This window comes from Acomys russatus, chromosome 18 (assembly GCF_903995435.1).
Source record: "Acomys russatus chromosome 18, mAcoRus1.1, whole genome shotgun sequence".
Lineage (NCBI taxonomy): Eukaryota > Metazoa > Chordata > Mammalia > Rodentia > Muridae > Acomys > Acomys russatus.
The window spans coordinates 165,783-187,906 of record NC_067154.1 but is presented as its reverse complement, the minus strand read 5'-3'; the positions used below and the strand labels follow the sequence as shown (position 1 = coordinate 187,906).

The window sequence follows — 22,124 nt, the reverse complement described above, 5'->3', positions numbered from 1 at the left end:
AAAAAAATACAATCCAAAGCTTCAGAACTGCAACTCTAATGCCAGTCCCAAGACACGCTTGTTAGCAAGGGTGAAAGAAAGCAGGCAAAAAGATGCACTTCCTTCTGTCACGTCTTTGATATAGGCTTTCAGCAGACAGTCTGCCAAGAAAAGAGCTGGGTCTTTCCACCTCCAAAGAGCTGGGTAAAGGGATTGCTTTCCTACCTCAGAGATCCAGATGAAAAGAGGAGCTTCTACTTCAAATGATTAAACAAACAACAAGAACAAAAAATCCTCAAAAGAATGCCAAGACATTTTAGAGTTTTAGTTAATTCGAGATGTTGTCAAGTTGCCAGTAATCACAATATTAACTTTACACACAATCATATCACATTATGTCATGCTTAATGACCAAATAACCAGGACATAATTACACCTAAAGTGACATAGCTATCCTAAGTAGCATGGCCAGTGAGTTATATATTTAACCAGCTCACAATAATGCCTAGCATGATATAACTATCCCTCGTACAACTGAATATGCATTATAAATTTAGGATAGGTGATAATGTGTCTTGACAATCTTTTAGTATCTGAAACTTAAAGATTTACATAAGCTTTAACTCTCTCTCTCTCTCTCTCTCTCTCTCTTTCTTTAGTTTTTCGAGACAGGGTTTCTCTGTGTAGTCTTGGCTGTCCTAGACTCCCTTTGTAGACCAGGCTGGCCTCGAACTCACAGCGATCCGCCTGCCTCTGCCTCCCGAGTGCTGGGATTAAAGGCATGGGCCACCACACTGCTGTCTGTGGACACAGAGGCTGCCCTTGTAGTAAGGGACACAGTGTCAGGAGTCTGGAGGAGACAGAGGGCAAAGGGCAGGTGCCAGGTCACCTAGGAATGACCCCCACCAGTAAGTACCACATCCCCTGCCCACCTGTACTTATGATCCCCAACAGTAGTGACAAGGATAAGGGAGGAGGAGCAGGAGGAGGAGGACAAGGAGGAGGAGGACAAGACAATTACTGCATAGAAATTTATTTAATTTCAAATTTTTCTTCTTTGATGAGGTAGAGAAAGGTGAGTACACCAACAACGATGTATGATTTTGAGGTTTTTAGAGGAAAAGCAAGGACTCTTGTCTTTTTTGTTTTTGTTTTTCAAGACAGGATTTTCTCTGTAGCCTTGGCTGTCATGGACTTGCTCTCTAGACCAGGGTGGCCTTGATCTCACATTGATCAGCCTGCCTTTGCCTCCCTGAGTCTTGAAATTAAAGGCGTGCGTCACCACTCTTGGCTTCTACTTGTCCTCATGAAGGACCTGGGTTGGCATCAGAAGATGACCACGAGTGCTGTGGGCTGGTGTCTTCAGGGACAGAGGCAGGAAGTAGGGGTGGAACCATCAAAGGATAGCTGGGGCTCCAGGGCTCCCATCTGGGAACCAGTGAATCCTCTGTGGACACCGTTGGTGTTGCCTTCCCTTGAAACTCTCCAGAAGGCACAGGGATGCTGTAACCACAAGGCTGGCACACAGAAGATGGCAACTCCGTGGGAGGTTGAGGGTACGTGGGAAGCTGGGGGTTACCAGCCCCATCATAGGGAGGATCTGAGAGGAGAAGAAACAGAAAGATCATATGTAGAGGAATGTTAACTCAGAACATGGCTGTTCTGACAAGAGATCACATCCAAAAATCTAGATCTGTGTGATCTGGCTGGAATACCAACACTCTTTTAATCCAAGAGACAGAGGCAAACAGACTTGAGTTCAAGGCCAACGTGGTATAGAGCAAATATTGGATAAAGAGAAGCTTAGGCCCAGGTGTGCTGGTGCATGCCTTTAATGCCAAACAAAGGTAAAGTGAGTTTGTAGAAGGGAGCACCCATGTTTGAAAGTGATGTCTAATTGAGTGGCAGAAAAGGTGACTCAATAGAGATTTGACAGACTAGGATATGCCCAACTCTCATGAGAGGAGAGACGAAAGGGAAGCTACTTAAGAAGCAGTTTTGCAGAGAGAGGAGGAAGTTTTGCCAGGACAGTAATAGAGAGATGAGTTACAGAGAGAGAACTCGGGTGAAGATGGAATGAGCCAGAAAACAAGAAGGAACCAGAAGATTAGAAAAGATTGCTGGATCCAGGCATGGTGGTGTACAGGAGGCAGAGGCAGGCGGATTGCTGTGAGTTCAAGGCCAACCTGGTCTACAAAGTGAGTCTAGAACAGCCAAGGATACACAGAGAAACCCTGCTTCAAAACCTCCCCCGCCCCCCCCCAAAAAAAAAGAAAGAAAGAAAAGGAAAGATTGCTGGAGTTAGTTTGAGGCCAAGCAGAGTAATTCCTGGCCCAAAGAGAAGCCAGATTAAAGAAGTCAGCTGGGAGAAGACTTTGAGCCAGAACACTGAGTTGAACCAGCCAGAGCTCAGAAAGAACAAGCAAGGGTGAGCTTATTAAGCAGTAAGTCTCTAGAAGCTTCCAAGACTAGGCCTACATTAGCAGACAGAGGCAGTCAGCCTCCCCGACGACATTCAGCCAGGAGAACGAAGTTCCTTTTACATGTGGTGCTCCATGTGGTTGGTAAGAAAATCCAACGTGACTGAAGAAGAAGAAAGCCCATAAACGTTGCAGAAGCAGAGGACATCTGACAGAAAGCTGCAAAGAAGAAATTCACCTGAGGTCACCTCCAGAGGAACATTCAGTTCTTAGAATTTGGCTAGATGCCCAGAGAGACTCGGGCAATCTCGGAGCAGTGGAATCATTGAGCCCAGAGCAAAGAAGACGCAGGAGCCTCTCAGACAGTGACACAGGAAGCCATGTCAAAAGACCATTTTAATTATACAGACAGACTTTCCCTGCATAAAAAATGGGAAACTCCATTTCAGATCCCTTGAAAACAAGGGTAGAAGTTAAGGGGATAGAAATGTTACTTGAAAAAGCCATTGAAGTATTCATTGAAATTGTGACCACTGGAGTAAACTTCTTTCTACTGTCAATTGCAATCTTTATATTTTTCCTCTTATAAGAGGTTGAAAAAATATCTATACACAAGAAAATGTAGCTATGATAATGCAAAGGCTTGAGAAATGAGACAGAGGAACTAAGAGGACAGTAAATGCTTGATTATGAACCTAATGAATTTGACAGTCAAGGTAGGCAGCCCGTTGACAACAGGTAAGAAGCCTGGCTCAGCTGAGCAGTGATGGTGCACTCCTTTAATCACAGCGCTTGGGAGGCAGATCTCTGAGAGTTCAAGGCAGCCTGGTCTACAGAGCAAGTTTCAGGACAGCCAGGACTACACAGAGAAATCCTATCTTGAAAAATCAAAAAAAGGGCTGTAGAGATGGCTCAGTCGTTAAGAGCCCTGGCTACTCTTCCAGGAGTCCTGAGTTCAATTCCCGGCACCCATATGGCAGCTCACAGCTGTCTGTAACTCCAGTTCCAGAAGATCTGATACCCTCTCACAGACATACATGCAGGCCAAACACCAATGCAAATAAATAATAAATAAATAAGAAAAATCAAGAAGAAGAAGGAGGAGGAGGAGGAGGAGGAGGAGAAGAAACAGCAGCAGCAGCGGCCTGGCTCACTGGAATCGAGCTGGAATGCGACTGCCTAAATGTCTAGTTTATGTGTGTATTCATAAAGGCCTAATTGTATCTTGATAAACAGAAAGAGGAAATAAGATTAGCTGAAAGATATTGGATAATAGAAAAAAAAACTACTGAATTAAATCAACCTCTATTCTTTAAAGATGTTTTAACATCAGAATAGAACTCAGGGAATATGTTATGTTGGGAAAGAGGTTTTGTCTATGGGTTGCATCAAAATTGATAGAGATTCAATACAAATAAAAGAAGCTCCCAAAACTGGGTATGGTGGAACACACCCTTAATCCCAGCACTAAAAGAGTCAGAGGCAGGCAGATCTCTGTGAGTTAGAGGCTAACCTGTTCTACAGCCAGGACAGCCAAGGCTACACAGAGAAACCCTGTTTCAGGGAAAGAGGAGGAGGAGGAGGAGGAGGAGGAGGAGGAGAGAGAGAGAGAGAGAGAGAGAGAGAGAGAGAGAGAGAGAGAGAGAGAGAGAGAGAGAGAGAGAGAGAGAGGAGGGCGGGGCTTCCAAATGAAAGTCGTGACTCAAGGAAATGGTACAGAAAGTAAATCCCTCTGCGTGAAGACAGCTTAACGAAGCAGCTGAAGAAGGACACATAGTTCATTAGACTGGCAGACCGGAAAACCATGGTGCTGAAATAGGCTGTTGCTGAAGGACAGACGATCAGGACTGCAGTTATGGAGGACCATCGCATCAGTGGCCCAGTGGATCTTCATAAGGACATTTGGGCTGTTAAGATTGTGGGATTGATAATTGTTTCTGGCTGGAATATAAACATGCCTTTGATCCAGGAGACAGAGGCAAACAGATCTGAGTTCAAGGCCAGCCTGGTATAGAGCAATATCAGGTAAAGAAAAGCTTAGGCCCAGGCATAGTGGTACATGCCTTTAATCCCAAACAACAGAGGTAAAATTAGTTTGTAGAAGGAAACATTGATATATCATTGAGTGGCAGAAAAAGAAAGTTACTAATCGGAGAGGATTTGACAGAAAAGAACATGCCAAACTCTCACGAGAAGAGAGAGGAAAGGAAAGCTACTTGGGAGGCAATTTTACTAGCACAGTAATAGAGAGATGGGTTACAGAAACTGAACTCTGGTGAAGACTGAACAAGCAAGAGAATGAGAAGGAGCCAGTTAAGTTTAGAGCAGATCGCTGAGTTAGTTTGAGGCCAAGCAGAGCAATTCTGGGCAAATCTAGAGAGAAGCCAGATTAAATGAGTTGACTGGGAGAGGAGTTTGAGGCAGAACAGCTGAGTTGAACTAGCCAGAGCTCAGAAAGAACAAGGAAGGGTGAGCTGCCTAAGCAGGAGGTGTCAGAGGCTGAAAACATTCTAGGCCTGGGTTGGATTGTTTGCAGCCTACAGCAGGCCTAGGCAGCAGGAGGCAGTAAGCCTCCCAGACAACAGCTGAGCCAGGAGAGTAAAGGTTCCTTTTATAGTCATAAGCATGGCACCCTCCCTCTCCCTGAATCAGGCTAAGTAACCTGCTGGTCTGTTTGTCATAGTCAACTATGTACTAGTCCAAATTCCATCCCCTTAGGGTGACAGAAAAATGACCCAGAGAGAGGCCAGACTTTCCTGCTATGTGCTATAGAGGCCTGTGGGAAAGGGGCTTCCCTCCACTGTGTGCTCTGCTCTGTGCTCATGAAGGACAGGCCAGCTGATGCCACTCTCTACAGGACCTCAACAGTCTACACAGAAGACACTAACCTGGCATTTGGCTTCTCGGGTCCCTGGGGCCCAGGATCCTGTACAGGGCCTCTGCATAAGGAGAGAACAAGGGTTCAATCCCTGGTCTCTCGTTACAGAGAGTCTTGTGCAAATTCTGCATGGTGAGCAGCAGATCCAAACAGCTTTTACCACTCTTCTTCAGGCCCCGTTGACCAAGGCGCTGGCAAATCAGTCTGGTCTTCTTGTGGATCTTCCCGCCTGGGTGGCCAACTTCCTGCTCAACTACTTCCCACTCCTGCAGGAAGACCCTGATTTCAAGATCAGTCCATGGGCCATGGGAAGGACCTGGTAGGGACAGAGGGGCATGATGAGTGTTTTGACACCATGCAGAAGTTCATCTGAACCTTTCTTAGGGATTCTTCCTGCACACTGAGCAGCCACCAACAGACTATGTCCACCAGCCCAGGACTCAACATCTACACTGCTCTTTTTTGTTTGTTTTTGTTTTTTGAGACAGGGTTTCTCTGTGTAGGCTTGGCTGTCCTGGACTCACTTTGTAGACCAGGCTGGCCTCAAACTCTCAGTGATCCACCTGCCTCTGCCTTCCGAGTACTGGGATTACAGGTATGCGCCACCACACCTGGCTACCCTGCTCTTAACACCAAGGAGTACACACACCAGGACAATGTATGTGTCTTCAGTTTTAGAAACTACATCTCAGGATGCAAAGGTATCTCACAGGATAAGTGCTACCCAGGAATGTTGTGCCTACATGGACTCAGGACCACCTCTGACCCAGGGAGGCTCTCACAGTTTCTCAAACTTTGGGTCTTCTGTGAGGGCAGAGACCTGGCACCACAGAGTGTCAGTCTACCCTTGTCACAGCTGTGGGCATCTGGGATCTTGCATATACTCACAAGCCACAGAATAAAGAAATACATAAGAAGAGTTTGGTTTGAGCACAGACTTGACTCTGCATACCTGAGGCCCTTTGGTCTTCCTGCCTCTGCCCCCGTTGCACGTTGGCTCCTTGGGTGTTTCTGGGTCTTTGGACTTGGCTTGCTTCTCTCTGTGCCAAAATGGATACATAAAATATTAAAACAGTTCTTATGCAATGGGAATCTCTGTCTCTGTGATGTGCAAGGACTCAGGAGCTTGCCTCTTGCAGCATTAGCAAAACAATGGAGTCTTCAGTCCTGCCCTCCAGGTGCTGGCTCATTGTCACCTAATGGGTAAGCTGGTCCTCAAGTTTAACCAGGGAAAAACTCCAGTGAATAGTGTAGGTGCCCTTGATGGAGTGAAAGATAAGAAACAGAAGCACCTCTCCTTTGAGAAGACCTCAGCCTCTCTCTCTAGCTCACTTTCTCCCCAATCTCCTTTCTGTTTTCCATGAGCTAAAAATCCAATTTAAAATCTCATAATAATGAACTCCAACTATTCAAGCATACTAAGGGATCAGACAAACTTTGTGAACCAGTATTTCTCCAGCCCGTATCACATAACAAGGGTGTTTGGTGGGTCGCCATGATCCCAGCTCTTTCTTAAGAGGCATAAGAAGGCTCAGACTTTTAGGGTCATTCTTGGCTACATAATGGCTTGTGGGCTAGCCTTGGATCAATAAGATGATGCCTTAACAAACTAAAGACAAAAAAATAACCCAAGACCAAGTTTAGTGCAGCCTCTTGTGCCTCTGCAAATTGCAGATGTGTTCCCATTCAAGGCATTTAATGATGTTTTGCCATATACATTCCCTTGGGTGCACAATGAACACAGTACCAGTACATTCCAGGAGGCTTCCTATGAGGACCCGATGACCTCACATCCAAGTGGAGTGGAGAAGCACCGCAGAGACACACTCTGAGTCTGTAAGCCTTCTGAAATGAGTTGAAGACAACAGCACAGCCATGCTCCAGAAAACACAAGAGTGGATCCCCCAACTCACTTGCATTTTTGGCTCCTGGGCTTCCTTTGCTCCACCGAGTTGGGAACTAGGATCTGCTGTGTCTTGATGGGCACACCAGAGTCTGGAGTGTGGACGGAGAGCTGTGTTCACTTCTACAAGTCTGAGAACCCTGTGGAGAAGCGTCCCTTTATAAATCTCTGGGATGTGAGTGGAGTAGGCCCAGGCTACAGGATGTTAGGGTGGGCCAGCAGAGGGTAAGCCTGAGCTCTTAATCCCATCTCAGGAGGCTGAGGCAGGAGCCAGAGTTCTGGACCTCTTGGGCCTGACAACGGAGTCGCAATTGAAATACTCAAAGAATCTAAGTAAAACCAAGGTCAACTAATTTAGGTTTCTTTTTAGAGACAGGGGTTCTTTACATAGTCCTGGTCATCCTGGAACTCACTAAAATTTAAACCAAACTGTTCAGGACATCACAGTGATTAGCTTTCCTCTAGCTCCCCCTCCGCAGTGCTGGGATTAAAGGTGTGGTCCTCCATGGCTGGTCAGTTTAATAGTTTAAAACATTTGCCAAATATCCTCACTTAGTGTAAACTTTGATTGAAACCCTGAGACATACAGAATTTTTTGTTTTTAATCCATTACAGTTTTCTAAGACTGTAGCTAAGCCATAATAATTGGGAAAGTGGAGCCTGGGAAGTTCTTCTCCAAGAGGCACAAAGAGAAAAGGGAAGCAGAGGAGGAGACAGGAGAACAGGAGAGCACGGCCTGTGGGAGAGGCAGGAGTGGTGGGGCAGTGGGGACAGCTATGGTGAAGGCCACAATGGATATGTGAGCTCAGGCCCAGGCCTCAAACCCTACTGTCTCTCCTGTTGTCTGAGCACTGCTGCAGCCCGAACCCCTGCGTCCTGCACGTTTCTCTGTCCCTCAGAAGCACACAGCAGCTTAGTCTAGCACAGTGTTTCTCAAACTGTGGGTCAAGACCCGTATAGAGGTTGAAGGACCCTTTCACAGGGGTCACCTAGCACCATTGGAAATATCAGACATTTATGTTACAATTCAAAATAGTAGCAAAGTTACAGCAATAAATTAGGAACAGAAATGATCTTCTGGTTTGGGGTCCCCACAGCCTGAGGAACTGTGTCAAAGGGTCCCAGCACTAGCAAGGTTGAGAACTTCTGCTCCAGCAGATGTGATGGAGGGGCTTGCCACTGTGATCACTTTCATGCAAAGGAGACTGAGGGGCAACATGGATGAGTAGTGGGAATAGAAACCCATGTCATTAATTTTCAAGAATAGGGAATTATGTTATTCTGTTTGTCGCTGGGTTTTCTTGGTTTCGGTCTGTTTTGACAGTGTCTCGTGTATCTGCAGCTATCCTGAAACCCGCTTTGAAAACAAGGATGGGCATGAACTTCTGGCTTCCTGCCTAGATCGCTCGGCACACACTCAGGTCAGGTCACAGTGGAGAGAAAGCCACTGGCGCATAGAAAACAGGAGAGATGGAGTTTAGTGAGAGATTTCAATATGGATGTTAAGTGCCTGGACCAGAGAAAGTCAACTGGGAGGCATGCAGAAGCACAGGGTGGCCTTGAACTCTTGATACACCCTCAGGGGTCTGGGATGTCTGCCCATCTACAGGCCCAGCAGCTGTGCAAAGCTTCTCTGTGTAGCCTTGGCTGCCCTGGACTCACTTTGTAGAACAGGCTGGCCTCCAACTCACAGATATCCGGCTGACTCTGCCTCCCTGAGTGCTGGAATTAAAGGTGTGTGAATTCCTCCATGTGAAGGAGTTAGGGTGTGGCCACTATCAGCATAGCCTTCCTAGGCAGCCAATGTCCCATGACAACCCTGTCTTTTCTGACACTGAATTCTAAACTTCATAGCAAGTCTCGATAATTCTTTTGATAACTTCATATAGCTATGCCTGGTGTATTATTAGGAGCCCTCTAGAGTAACCGATCTTACAGGATGGATGAATATATGTATAGGTAAAGGGTATCTATTAGAAGGATTTACAGGCTGTGGTTCAGCTAATCCAGAATGGTGGTCTACAAATGGAGAGTCCAAAACTCCAGTAGTTTTTTATTGCCAAAGGCAGGATGTTTCAGCTGTCCTCAGTAGACACTAGAATTCCAAAAAGTAGGCTCCAATTCCAGTTATTAGTGGACTTGCTATCTAGGTGACATCATCCAGGCAATGAGCAAAAGCTTCCTTCTTGCAGGTTTTTAACATAATATATATATTTCAAGTAAACAAGTCAAAGAAATTTTCCTGAATAAAACTCAAATTAGAAGGAAAGAGAAGAAATATAGGAGAATTTGAGGTCCCTTTGAGTGTCACTGATAAAGAAATCTAAGAATGGCACCATGGTGGTGGCGCATACCTTTAATCCCAGCAGAGGCAGGTGGATCTCTGTGAGTTTGAAGCCAGGCTGTTCTACAGAGTGAGTTCCAGGACAGCCAAGGCTAAACAGAGAAACCTTGTTATGAAAAACAAAACAAAAAACCAAACACACACACACACACACACACACACACACACACACACACACACACACACACCGTCACCCCATGCTACCATGCTAGAAGGGAAGGAGGCAGTCAGGGGCAGGGACAATATTTGAGAAGAGAATAAATTGTCTAATGAAAGATCCCATCAATGGTTTCAAAACCCAGTGAAATCCATGTCCCCTCATCACAAGTAAAACACTACATCAAGACTTGCTGTCGTGGAGGTACAGACATGAAGGCATGAAGGAGCCATGAAGGAGCTGTTTATCTTACTCTTCACTGGTCATCTCTGCTTTCAGTTTGTGTTATCTCCTACTTGTACATCCACACAGAATCTGGGTCATTCATAGTTCTTCTATATTTTCTATTCTGTTATGAACTTTCTCTGTGTTAGTACATTTTCTTCTTCAAATCTGCACTATCAAAAGCATCTAAGATCCCATTGTTTAAGTCAGGTGTGCCCTCACACCTGCAATCCAGGTGCTGAGCAGGTTGAGGCAGGAGCACCAAGATCTGGCCAGCCTAGGCTACAGAGCAGTCTGAAGATAGCCCAAGCTAACATGCGAGGCACTGCCTCAAAACCCAGCAACAACAAAATAAAAAAGCAGATCCGCCATTTCACCATATGCCAATTTCCTTAATCACAAGCTAATTTTGTACACACATCTTTTCTTTTCCCCTTGCCCCCATTTCTTCCTCTGTGTGTGATGCACATATGTGTGTGCACACATGTATGTTTGCATGTGGGATGGGAGTATGTTCATGTCATCCAGGGCAGAGGCTTAAAGGTGATGTGGAAAATCAGCCACAATGTCTCTTCCCCTTTATTCATGGAGTTATAATCGCTCAGCAAAACCAGGATCTCAGGGTTGTGGCCAGTCTCGCTGGGCAGCTTACTCAGGTGGGGACCTCTGCCTTCAGACGCTGGTGTTACAGGTGACCCATCCTGCTCCCCAGACATGTACATGGTTTCCTGGGGTCCACACTCCAATCCTGATACTTGCTGAGCCATCTCCCCAGCCCACACTGATTATTTCTTCAGGATGGCTGGCTACCTGGGAGGGAGTTGCTCAAGGGAAGGAGATTAAGTCTAGGTTGCACATTACAGAATTGCTCTTCAGGAAGACAGTCCCCCATCTCAGCCCCTGAGGACCCTACCTATCTCCAGTCTCAGCTGTGAGATAGCCACTGACCCCAGCTCATGTTAACTGGCTTGCATGGAGGCTCCTATACAATGTATAGACTCGTAAGAGACCCCCAAAGGAATCCAAACCCTCTAGAAGCACAAAAGTATGAAAATGTGGAAATTCCTTCACTGTTTGTAAGCTTGGTCTCTGTTTTCCAAAACAACGGTGGCTCGTTTACTTGAACAAAGCATGCTAAAGTGCAGTTGTCATCTATTCTCTACTCCTGAGCACTAGGCAGTTTGTTTTATGACAAACGGTGGCCTTAGCTCACACCACGTGGTGAAAGACATTCAGCACCCGTCCCTGCCTCTAATCACAGCCCATAATCTCGTTTTCACATTTCTCTCTGGCTATCCTGCTTGACCCTGCTGACTGCAGCACTTTTATTGTGCTGCTTAAAAGGGCCAGGGATTGGCCAGAAACAAAAGCAAGGTCTGAGAGTTGTCACACCATGTGCCTGTCCAGCTCTGCCTTCACATGAATAGAAACAAGCTGGAGCCCAGCCAACACCACTTGATGGAAAACTCCGACTTCCACAAAATGTTTTGAAAATGCATCACAGTTAGCCCAGGTTGAAAGGACAAACCATGTAGTTAAAATAAGCGCACAGCTGTCCAACCAGCCTGGGATCCAGGGCTCCGCAGGCTTTTCCTGGGTGCTTTAGACATGATAGCCAACCAGTCTCCTTTTCATATTTTTAATTTTAATTTATGTGCATTGGTGTGAGGGTGTCAGATCTTGGAGTTACCGACAGTTGTGAACTGCCATGTGGGTGTTGGGAATTGAACCCAGGTCCTTTGGAAGAGCAGGCAGTGCTCTTAACCACTGAGCCATCTCTCTAGCCCCTGCCAACCGGTCTCTTATGCAGACACTCAGTTCTGCCTCTGGCATAGGGAGTCACCATAGGCACTAGGCTGATGAGTGTGGCAGCACCCACACAGCATCGCACAGCCTAGGTGGTAGCAGGATTCGGTCCCTTTGCACTTCCTGTTTATAACCTGATAGCCTCTCTTGACCTACTTGCTAACTGTGTGACCAGGCTCAGCTCTCACCTTCTTCCAGGCCTTGTCTTTATGATCAGTTCACCTCTTCTCTCACCTTCCCTAGAGCTTTGCTCAGCTACCCTGATTCCAAACCCCGACATGTCCAGAAACCGGACTGAGGGTCCATTCTTGGAGTTGGTGGAAGCTTGTATCGAAACTTAAGTGATGTCAGGCAGTGGTGGCGCACATCTTTAATCTCAGCACTCGGGAGGCAGAGGTGCCTGCCTCTGCCAGCCTGGTCTACAGAGAAAATCCAAGAACAGCCAGGGCTACACAGAGAAACCCTGTCTCAATGAAAAAACAAAAACAAAAGCAAAACTACCAAAACAACAGCAACAACAACAAAACCTTAAGTGACACTGCTAAGTTTCCATTACTATGATGTTTCCAAGAGGGTTTAAAAGGGTTGCTTTCACAAACCCTCTCAGCGATGTCAGCCTTCCATCACTGTGGTCCTGGGACAGCACTGAACATTGTGGTAAGAGCATGTGGCAGAACCCTGTTCCGCTCCTGCCAGCTAGGAAACTGGAGTCTGCATTTCCCTTCCAAAAGTGTACCCTCAATGACCTGTCTAGATCCCACCTCCCAAAAGTTCCTCCACCTTCCAGTAGTACCATGGTCAGGCGAGCAAGCCTTGAGCACAAGCCTGTAATTCCAAGCCTACAGTCTGAAATTCCACCCTCCCCCACTCAGAGTCTTTTCCTGCCAGCCCCTATTCTCTGTTTCTCTATTTCTCCTTAGTCCTTTACCTGTTCTCTCTCTCTCTCTCTCTCTCTCTCTCTCTCTCTCTCTCTGTGAACTGTTCTCTCTTTGGCCTATCTTGAGCAAACTGCCCAGGTTCATTTTTTTAAAAGATTTATTTATTTATTATTATGTATACAGTGTTCTGCCTGTATGTACACCTGCAGGCCAGAAGAGGACATCTGATCACATTATAGATGGTTGTGAGCCACCATGCGGTTGCTGGGAATTGAACTCATGACCTCTGGAAGAATAATTAGTGCTCTTAACCACAGAGCCATCTCTCCAGCCCCTGCAGGTTCATATTTTAAGGCCCCATTTTGAAGTTACTCACTGACATTTCCCAAGAGGCACTTGGTCCCCAGCTGGTAATACTTCTTGGGAAGGTTATGGAACATGTAGGTGGTGGAGCTGTGTTGGAGGAGGTGGACCACTGGAAATGAGCCTTGGATGCTATAGCCCAGCCTAGTGGATGTACTCTGACCAGTGGCTACCATCCTCTGCTGTATGTGGTCCTCACCTTGATGCATGCATCCCCTAGGACTGTGAGCTAGAATTAGCTTTCCTTCTTAAGTTACCTCTTACTGGTATTCGGCCACACCACTGGGAGCTAACAAAATGGCCTCCCTGAAAGTCACTTGGGAATTCTCAGGAGCCATGGCATGCATCTGAAAGGTTCACCAAAGGTCCATGTGTTCAGAATCTCAGACTCAGCTTAATGTTTTTGGAAAGTGGGGCCTGGGAAAAAGAAGCCAGGCCACTGAAGAGATGATTGGAATGCTGGCCATCGTGAGGGGAGCAGCTTCTTCATCCACATGCTTCCACTGTGACGTACTGTGTCACCCCAAAGTAGTAGAACCCAGTGTCTCTGGACTGACAACTATGACGCAAAATGAACTCTTCCTCTTTTTTAGGGGCTCACTCAGGTATTTTGTCACAGCAGGAGAAAAGAAAGCTGAAAAGACCAAATCTAAGGATAACAAGAAGAGAAGGAAGAAGAAACCTAGGTCAAAGGCTGAAAGCACTTTCAACAAAAATCATAAAAGAAAATTTCCTCAACCTAAAGAAGGAAATATTTATCAAGGTACAAGAAGCATACAGAGAGGGCTGGAGAGATGGCTCAGTGGTTAAGAGCACCACCTGCTCTTCCAAAGGTCCTGAGTTCAATTCCCAGCAACCACCTGGTGGCTCACAACCATCTATAATGTGATCTGATACCCTCTTCTGCAGATAAAGCACTCATATACAATAAATAAATTAATTTAAAAAAAAAGGAGTATACAGAACACCAAATAGACTGGAGCAGGGAAAAAAACGTCTCCATGGTACATAATAATCAAAACACTAAATGTATAGGATAAAGAAAGAATACTACAAACTATAATATAAAAGGACCAAGTAACATACAAAAGTATACCTATTAGAACAACACTTGACTTCTCAATGTAGACTGCAAATGCTAAAGTGCTTAGCAGATGCTAAAGTGCTCAGACAGCTGTTCCGAGGACTCTAGGAGACCACAGATACCAGCACAGACTATTATACCCAGCAAAACTTTCTATCACAATAGATGAAGAAAATAAGACATTTCATGAATAAGCCACATTTAAGCAATATCTGTCTACAAATCTAGCGCTACAGAGAGGTATGAGAAGGAAAACTCCAACCTAACAGGAATCAATACACATCACTCATTGATATCTCTCAACATCGGTTGTCTCACTTCCTCAATAAAAAGACACAGATTGTGGTGGTTTGTATAGGAATCCTCCCCCCGCCCCCCACCACTGATTGGCCCATAGGGAGTGGCACCAATAGGAGATCTGGCCTTGTTGGAGGAAGTGTGTCACTGCAAGGGCTGGCTCATATGCTCCAGCTAGGTGTAGTGTGGCAGTCTTCTTCTGCTGCCTGCACCCCAAAATGTAGAACTCTCAGCTTCTTCTCCTCCAGCACCATGTCTGCCTGCATGCTGCTGTGTTTCCTGCCATGATGATAGTGGACTAAGCCTCTGAAACTGTAAGCCAGCCCCAGGTAAAGGCTTTCCTTTCTAAGAGTTGCCTTTGTCATTAATCTTTTCACATTAATAGAAGCTCTAACTAAGACACAGAATGGATGTGAAAACAGAATCCATCCTTGTTCTGCATCTAAGAAACGTGACTTAGCATCAAGGACAGGCATTACCTCAGGGTTAAAGGATGGAAGAAGATATTAATAGCAAATAGAGTTAAGAAGCAAGCTGATTTAGACATTTTAATATCTAACAAAATAGACTGTAAAACAAAAACTAATCAGAAGAGATAGGGAAGGACACTACATACTCAAAAAAGAGAGGAAAACACCAAGAGAACATTACAATTCTTAACATCTATGCACCAAACACGAGGGCACTGAAGCTTGTAAAAGAAAACACTACTTCAGTGTCACATATTGCTACTCACACACTGACAGTGGCAGATCTGACTCTCACCAATAGACAAGTTACCAAGATGCCCCCCACCCCAAAATCTAAACAAATGCTGGAGCTAACAGATGTTACAAACAAAATAGACCTAAAAGATATTTGCAACACATTTTACCCAAACACAAACAAATAAACCTTCTTCTTCTTAGAACCTCATGGAACTTCTCCAAAATTGACCACCTACTTAGATACAAAGCAAGTCTCAACAGATATTAGAAAACTGAAATAGCATCCACTGTATTTGACAACCACGGATTAAAGTTGGCTATCAGAAACAACAGAAAACTGACAAACTTGTGGAAACTGAGCAATTCAATACTGAATGAAAAATGTGTCAAGACAGAAGTTAAGAAATGAATTAAATAGAATTGAATGAAAATGAAAACACAACATACCCAAGCTAATGGGAAAAAATGAAGGAGGTTCTAAGAGGCAAGTTCATAGCACTGAGTGTAAACATAGAAAAAAAGTGAAGAGATCTCATACTAGTAATTTAGTAGCACACCTGAAAGACTGGAGAAGGAGAGGAGGAGGAAGAGGGAAAGGAGAAGAAATAATCACACTCAAAAGGAGTAGACAGAAAGAAATAATCAAATTCAAGGATAAAGTCAATAAAATAGAGATACAAAGACAATACAAAAAATATAAAGAATCATCCAGGTGGGGTGGCACACACCTTTAATCCCAGTACCCAGGGAGGCAGAGGCAGGCAGACCACTGTGAGTTCGAGGCCACCCTGGTCTTCAAAGTGAGTCCTGGACAGCCAAGTCTACACAAAGAAACCTTGTCTCAAAAAACAAACAAACAAACAAACAAAAAAACAAACAAAAAAAAAAAAAAAAGAAAGAAAGAAAGAAAAAGAAAAGAAAAAAGCCTAAACTTATTTAACACAGAATTCTACCAGATATTCAAAAATCAGTTAACACAAGCACTCCTTAAATTAGTCTACAAAACAGAAGCAGAAGGATCATTGCCCAGTTGATTATATTAGGTCACAGTGATCCTGATATCCAAGCCACATAAAGATCCAACAAAGAAAAAGAATTACAAACCAATTTCTCTTATAAACATAGATGTAAAAATACTCAGTAATAAATTACTTGTAAATTGAATCCAAGAACACATCAAAAAGATCATCCATCCTAATCAAAGAGACTTCATCCAAGAAATACAGGGATGGTTCAACATATATAAGCCAATATATAAGCAAACCGAAATACAAAAACCACTTGACATCTCATTGGATGCAGAAAAGGCCTTTGACAAAATCCAATACCCTTTCATGATAAAAGTCCTGGAGAGATTTAGGAAGACAGGGTCATACCTCAACATAATAAAAGTTGATTACTGCAAGCCCATAACCAACATCACCTTAAATGGAGCAAAACTCAAAGCAGTTCTATTCAGGAATAAGGCAAGGTTGTCCACTCTTTTCATACCTAGTCAGTATAGTATTTGAAGTCTTAGCTAGAGCAATAAGACAACTGAAGAAGATCAAGGGGGAACAAATTAGAACGGAAGAAGTCAAAATACTTACAATGATATGATAGTATACTTAAGTGGCCCTAAACACTTAGAGTAGCAGGATATAAAATTAATGCACAAAAATCAGTAAATAGATGTTCTGTATACAAACAACAACAGGGAAACAATGACTTTCACAATAGCTTCAAATAATATAAAATATCTTGGGGGTAACTCTAACTGAGCAAGTGAAAGATTTGTACAACAATTTCAAGACACTGAAGAAATTATCAAAAGATAGAAATATCTCCGTTACTCATGGATCAGTAGAATTAATATAATAAAAATGGTCTCCTACCAAAAGAAATCTACAGAGTCAATGCAATCCCCATCAAAGTTTCAACACTGCAGACGCAGCCAACGCTTCCTTTTCAAGCAGCCGCCAAGATGGCTGAATCACCTACTGTGGTGTGGACCTGGATCAGCTGAGCAGCTGCCGCAGTTGTACAGCGCCCGCCAGAGGCAGCGCCTGAACCTTCACCTGAGGCGGAAGCAGCACTCACTTCTCAAGCACTTGAGAAAGGTCAAGAAGGAGGCTCCACCCATGAGGAAGCCAGAGGTGGTGAAGATCAACCTAAGGGACACGGTCATCCTGCCTGAGATGGTGGGCAGCATGTGGGCAGTATGGTGGGCAGCATGGTGGGCGTGTACAACGGCAAGATCCTCAACCAGGTGGAGATCAAACAAGAGACAATCGCCCACTACATGGATGAGTTCTCCATCACCTACAAGCTCATGAAGCACAGCTGGCCTGATATCAGTGCCACCCACTCCTTCTACTTCATCCTCTTCAAAGAGCCATGGCTAATAAAGATTCGTGTTTAGTCCCTAATACACACACACACAACAACAACAACAACAACACAAAAAACAAACAAACAAACAAAAACAAAAAACAAAAATCAAAACAGTTCCAACGCAAATATATATATGTTTTTTTAAGACAGGGTTTCTCTGTGTAGACTTACTTTGTATGCCAGGCTAGCCTCTGCTTCCCGAGTGCTGGGATTTAAAGGCGTGAGCCACTATGCCTGGTTTCTTCACAAATCTTTTTTTTTTTTTGGGGGGGAGGGAGGCAGGCATATGGTGTTTTTGTTGTTGTTGTTGTTTGTTTGTTTATTTGTTTTTTAATTAATTTATTCAGATTACAACTCAATTGTTATCCTATCACTTGTATACTCCCATTCCTCCCTCCTGCTTTCATCCTATTCCCCTCCCCTAGGTCTAAGACGGAGGGGACCTCCTCCCCCACTATATGATCATAGGCTATCAAAAGACAAGTTTCAGCTTTATATGAAAACACACACACACACAGACACACACACACACACACACACACACACACACACAGGATAGTTGAAATAATCCAGAATAGTAAAAGAATTGCTGAAAGTATCACCAGTCTCGATTTCTAGCTGTACTACAGAGCTTTTTAATAAAACAGCATGGTATTGGCACAAAACAGACACATTGATCAGTGAAATTGAATTGAAGATCCAGCTGTAAAGCCAACAATACACAGTGGAAAAAAGGCAGCATCTTCAACAAATGGTGCTTGTCAAACCGGATGGCTGCATGAAGAAGAATGCAAATAGGTCCACACTAGTCACCCTGCACAAACCACAAGCTCATCAAAGACCTCAGGCAATCAAACCAGATACAACAAGCCTAACAGAAGAGAAAGTGGGAAATAGTCTTGATCTCATAGACACAGAAGAAGACTTTCTGACCACAACACCAGAAGCTCAGGCACTGAGACCAACAGCTATAAATGGGACCTCATGAAACTGAAAATCTTCTGTAAAGCAAAGGGCACCATCATTTGGACAAAGCAGCAGTCTACAGAATGGGAAAACAATTTTGCCAACTACACATCTGATAGAGGGTTAATAGCCAAAAAAAAAAAAAAAAAAAAAAAAAAGTCAAGAAAAGAATCCAATTAAAAAACGAGATACAAAGCCGGGCGTGGTGGCGCATGCCTTTAATCCCAGCACTTGGGAGGCAGAGGCAGGCGGATCGCTGTGAGTTCGAGGCCAGCCTAGTCTACAAAGTGAGTCCAGGATGGCCAAGGCTACACAGAGAAACCCTGTCTCGAAAAACCAAAACAAACAAACAAACAAAAACCAAAACAAACAAAAAAAAAAACAACAACAACAAAAAAAAACCCGAGATACAGACTTTAACAGAGAATTCTCAAAAGAGGAAACTCAAATGGCTGAGAGGCACTTAAAGAAATGTTCAAGGGCTGGAGAGATGGCTCAGCAGTTAAGAGCACTGGCTGCTCTTCTAGAGGTCCTGAGTTCAATTCTCAGAAACCACATGGTGGCTCACAACCATCTATAATGTGGTCTGATGCCCTCTTTTGGCCTGCAGGTGAACATCCAAATAAAACACTCACATACATAAAATAAATAAATAAGAAATATCCTTAGCCATCAGGGAAATGCAAATCAAAACTACTTTGAGATTTTTATCCTACACCTGTCAGAATGGCTAAGATCAAAACCTCAAGTGACAGCATACGCTTGAGAGGATTTGAAGTCAGGGGCTTCACTGGTGGGAGTTCACGCTTGTACAACCGTTATGGAAATCAGTGTGGCATCTCCTCAGGACCCAGCTAAGCTGGGCGTGCTGGTGCACACCTTTTATCCCAGCACTCTGGGAGGCAGAGGCAGGTGGGTCTCTGTGAATTTGAGGCCAGCCTTGTCTACAAAGCAAGTCCAAGACAGCCAGGGCTACAAAGAGAAAATCTGCCTTGAAAAACCAGAAATAAATAAATAAACAAATAAATAAGAAAAAAACCCAGCTACACCACTCTTGGGCATATACACAAAGGACAATTCATCCTACCACAGAGACCTCAAGCGTGTTCGTTGCCGTTCTGTTCATAACAGCCAGAAATAGGAAACAACTTAAATGTCCCTCATCAGAAGAATCAATCAACAAAGAAAATATGGTAGTTACACAATGGAGTATTACTCAGCTGTTAAAAAAGGAAATACAATTTGTAGGTGAATGGATGGAACTAGAAAAAAAAATATTCTCAGTGAGGTATCCAAGACCCAGAAAGACAACTCTGCTGTGTATTCGCTTATATGTGGATATTAGCTGTTAAGTCACTGATAAGCAAGCTACAATCCATAGAACCGCAGAGGTTAGCTACAGAGTAAGAGATTAGGGTGGGGCAGATAGGTCTCTGGAGGAAAGGGAAGTAGAATAGATAGTTATGGGTGGGGGTGCGGAGGTGGAACAGGAGGATCAAGTGGAGAGGGAGACAAGAGAGGGAATCCAGAGAAGAAATACTTCTCCCTGTAGTCCCAAGTACAGATTCTTTACTACTTCCACAAAATACTGACTCAGAAAACTTAAAAATCTAAAGTAGAATACTGATAAGCTGAACGAGAACTGTCTGGAATCCGTTGCCTAGGACCTAATTTCCTGCTGTCCTTGAAACCTATCTCTGTAATCTCCTTTTCGCCTGGCTCCCCTGACGTATGCAGTTCGCCAGAATGTGTTTTCCACCAGCCTCTCATGACTGTGACCGTATCTGGCTGCAGCTCTTTTGTTGTGTTTCGTTGAAAGCTTGGCCACATGATGGTCTCAGACATTTCACTCAACAGGACAGAGAAGCTTCTGGGCCACAGCATCAGACTCCAGGAAAGGAGGAACAGGAAGACAGAGATTTTAAGTAACCACCTCTACTCTTAGGTTTGGCCCCCTGTAGAAATAAATGTCTGTGAGTAAAATTTACCTCGGTTTTGAGAGTTTCTAGAATGTACGACGGAGCTGGGATTTTTGGTTACAAAATAAAAACACTTCCCTTTTCTTCCGTGTGTCTCTTTCTGATAACATCATTCAGAGGAATCCATTATAGGCAAAACAAACGATTTTCCTTCCTTCCTTCCAGGCGGGGGTGTGGGGAGCAGTGCTAAAGACAACTCACAGGTATCCTCCTCCTGAAGACAGGAAGCTGCTAACCCTCTGGTTCACCGATGTGTCAGAACCATTTTCTTAGCTCAAGGAGTCTGCTTGAGCTGATCCAGACGGCTCAGGAGACGGCTGAGAATACATCTCAAATTACAGAAAAACTCAGGTTTAGGAGAAAGGTCAGGTTTAGGAGAAAGGGCAGTGTCGCTCTTGCGACAGTTCAGCCGCTGAATTCCCTAGAGGCTAGGGAATCCTGGGAACTTAGTCAGTCTTCTGTAATAGCAACAGCTACAGCATTGACCCTGCATCTGCTGCTGCGGCACCCCCACAGAGCTATACCCTGCTTCCGCCCCCCCCCCCCCGAACCCCAGGGCATGAATGTCAAGTGGGGAGGAAAAAAAATGCTTTTGCTGGTCCCTGGGGCAAAAGGAGAGGCCTCAGTACAGCCTAACACAGACCGGTGTCCCAGGCTCTTAGCTTCTGCGCAAGGCTAGTCCCGGGCCTTTGTTAGTTGAGTGGGCTTGAGACCTGGGCCACCTCCCTAAGGCCCACCAGGCAGAAGCTGAACTTCCCCTTCCCAGCCTCCTTTTGCACGTGCACCAATCCAGATCAGCCTCACTATTTACTAAAACCTGAACATGTGCCGAGGTAGGTGGTTTTACGTTTACTTGTTTTTCATGTGGGGATTGAAATGGGGAGAGGATGTGAAGCATGAATATCTGGAGGTCAGAGGGTAACTTGCAGGCATCGGTCCTCTCTCTCCTACCACGTGGATCCAAGGGAACTAAGCCAGGTCATCAGGCCGCAAAGCAGGCACCATTATTGACTCAGCCATCAGCCGACCCAGAAACGTAATTTTGGGAGATACTGATCAACTTCTCTGTTACTTGTAACTTGGCATTTCGTATCACCGAGAAGAGCGTCGTCTGGATGCCCTGTTTCACACCTGGCAGAGAGGCCGGCACAATGGCCCCGGGGCACACGCCTAAAGCCCCAAATAGGCCGCAGTCCTACCATCAGCTTGTGTGACAGGGTTCTTTAAATTGTGGGGCGAAACCACCACTTTGCAGGTGGTGTTAGGCAGCAGGCGCTGGAATAATGATTGCTCTTAATCCCGCAGGAATTTTTGCTGGGGCCAGGGAGTCTCAACACTTTGGGGAAATTAGAGCCACCCGGCTGATTGAAACATTCCATTCTAGCTTTGTATAAAAAACAAAAACAAAAACAAACAAACAAAAAAAGCACAACTGTTACAGCATAAATATGGCCCAGGTGGAGCTCAGTGTAGAAAACTAAGTGGAATCTGAAAAAGAAATGTAGGCACAGATCATCCCCTTCGAAACTAGAGGGTAGGTCTTTCAGACTTTGAGACCATAAAAATAACGTATCATCTGGAACACTAAGTTAGAAGGAGCTGTGTCAAGAATGTCCTTATCTCGTTTCTACCTACATGCCTGTTCCTTTAAGAATTTATGGCTGCTGTGGACTAAGTTTCTAACCAGTCCTCTAGAGCCCATGCAGACTAGCCAAGTGCCTACATCTAAGCCTGTACCCCAACTCCCCTGGTCACTGGAATGGAA

The 22,124-nt window shown here is 44.6% G+C and overlaps 1 protein-coding gene and 1 pseudogene across 1 annotated transcript; one reads left to right on the top strand and one right to left on the bottom strand.

Annotated features, from left to right (window-relative positions):
• Positions 1-1,283: 1,283 nt before the first annotated feature.
• LOC127201964 (putative uncharacterized protein MSANTD5) lies at positions 1,284-11,992 on the bottom strand. Its single transcript, XM_051160572.1, has 3 exons — positions 11,947-11,992; positions 5,288-5,593; positions 1,284-1,579 (listed from the first exon to the last, which is right to left on the bottom strand). The coding sequence occupies exons 1-3, from the start codon at positions 11,990-11,992 to the stop codon at positions 1,284-1,286; spliced, it is 648 nt and encodes a 215-aa protein (XP_051016529.1).
• A 4,944-nt stretch (positions 11,993-16,936) lies between these two features.
• On the top strand, positions 16,937-17,442 carry LOC127201962 (40S ribosomal protein S15-like; annotated as a pseudogene).
• Positions 17,443-22,124: the final 4,682 nt, after the last annotated feature.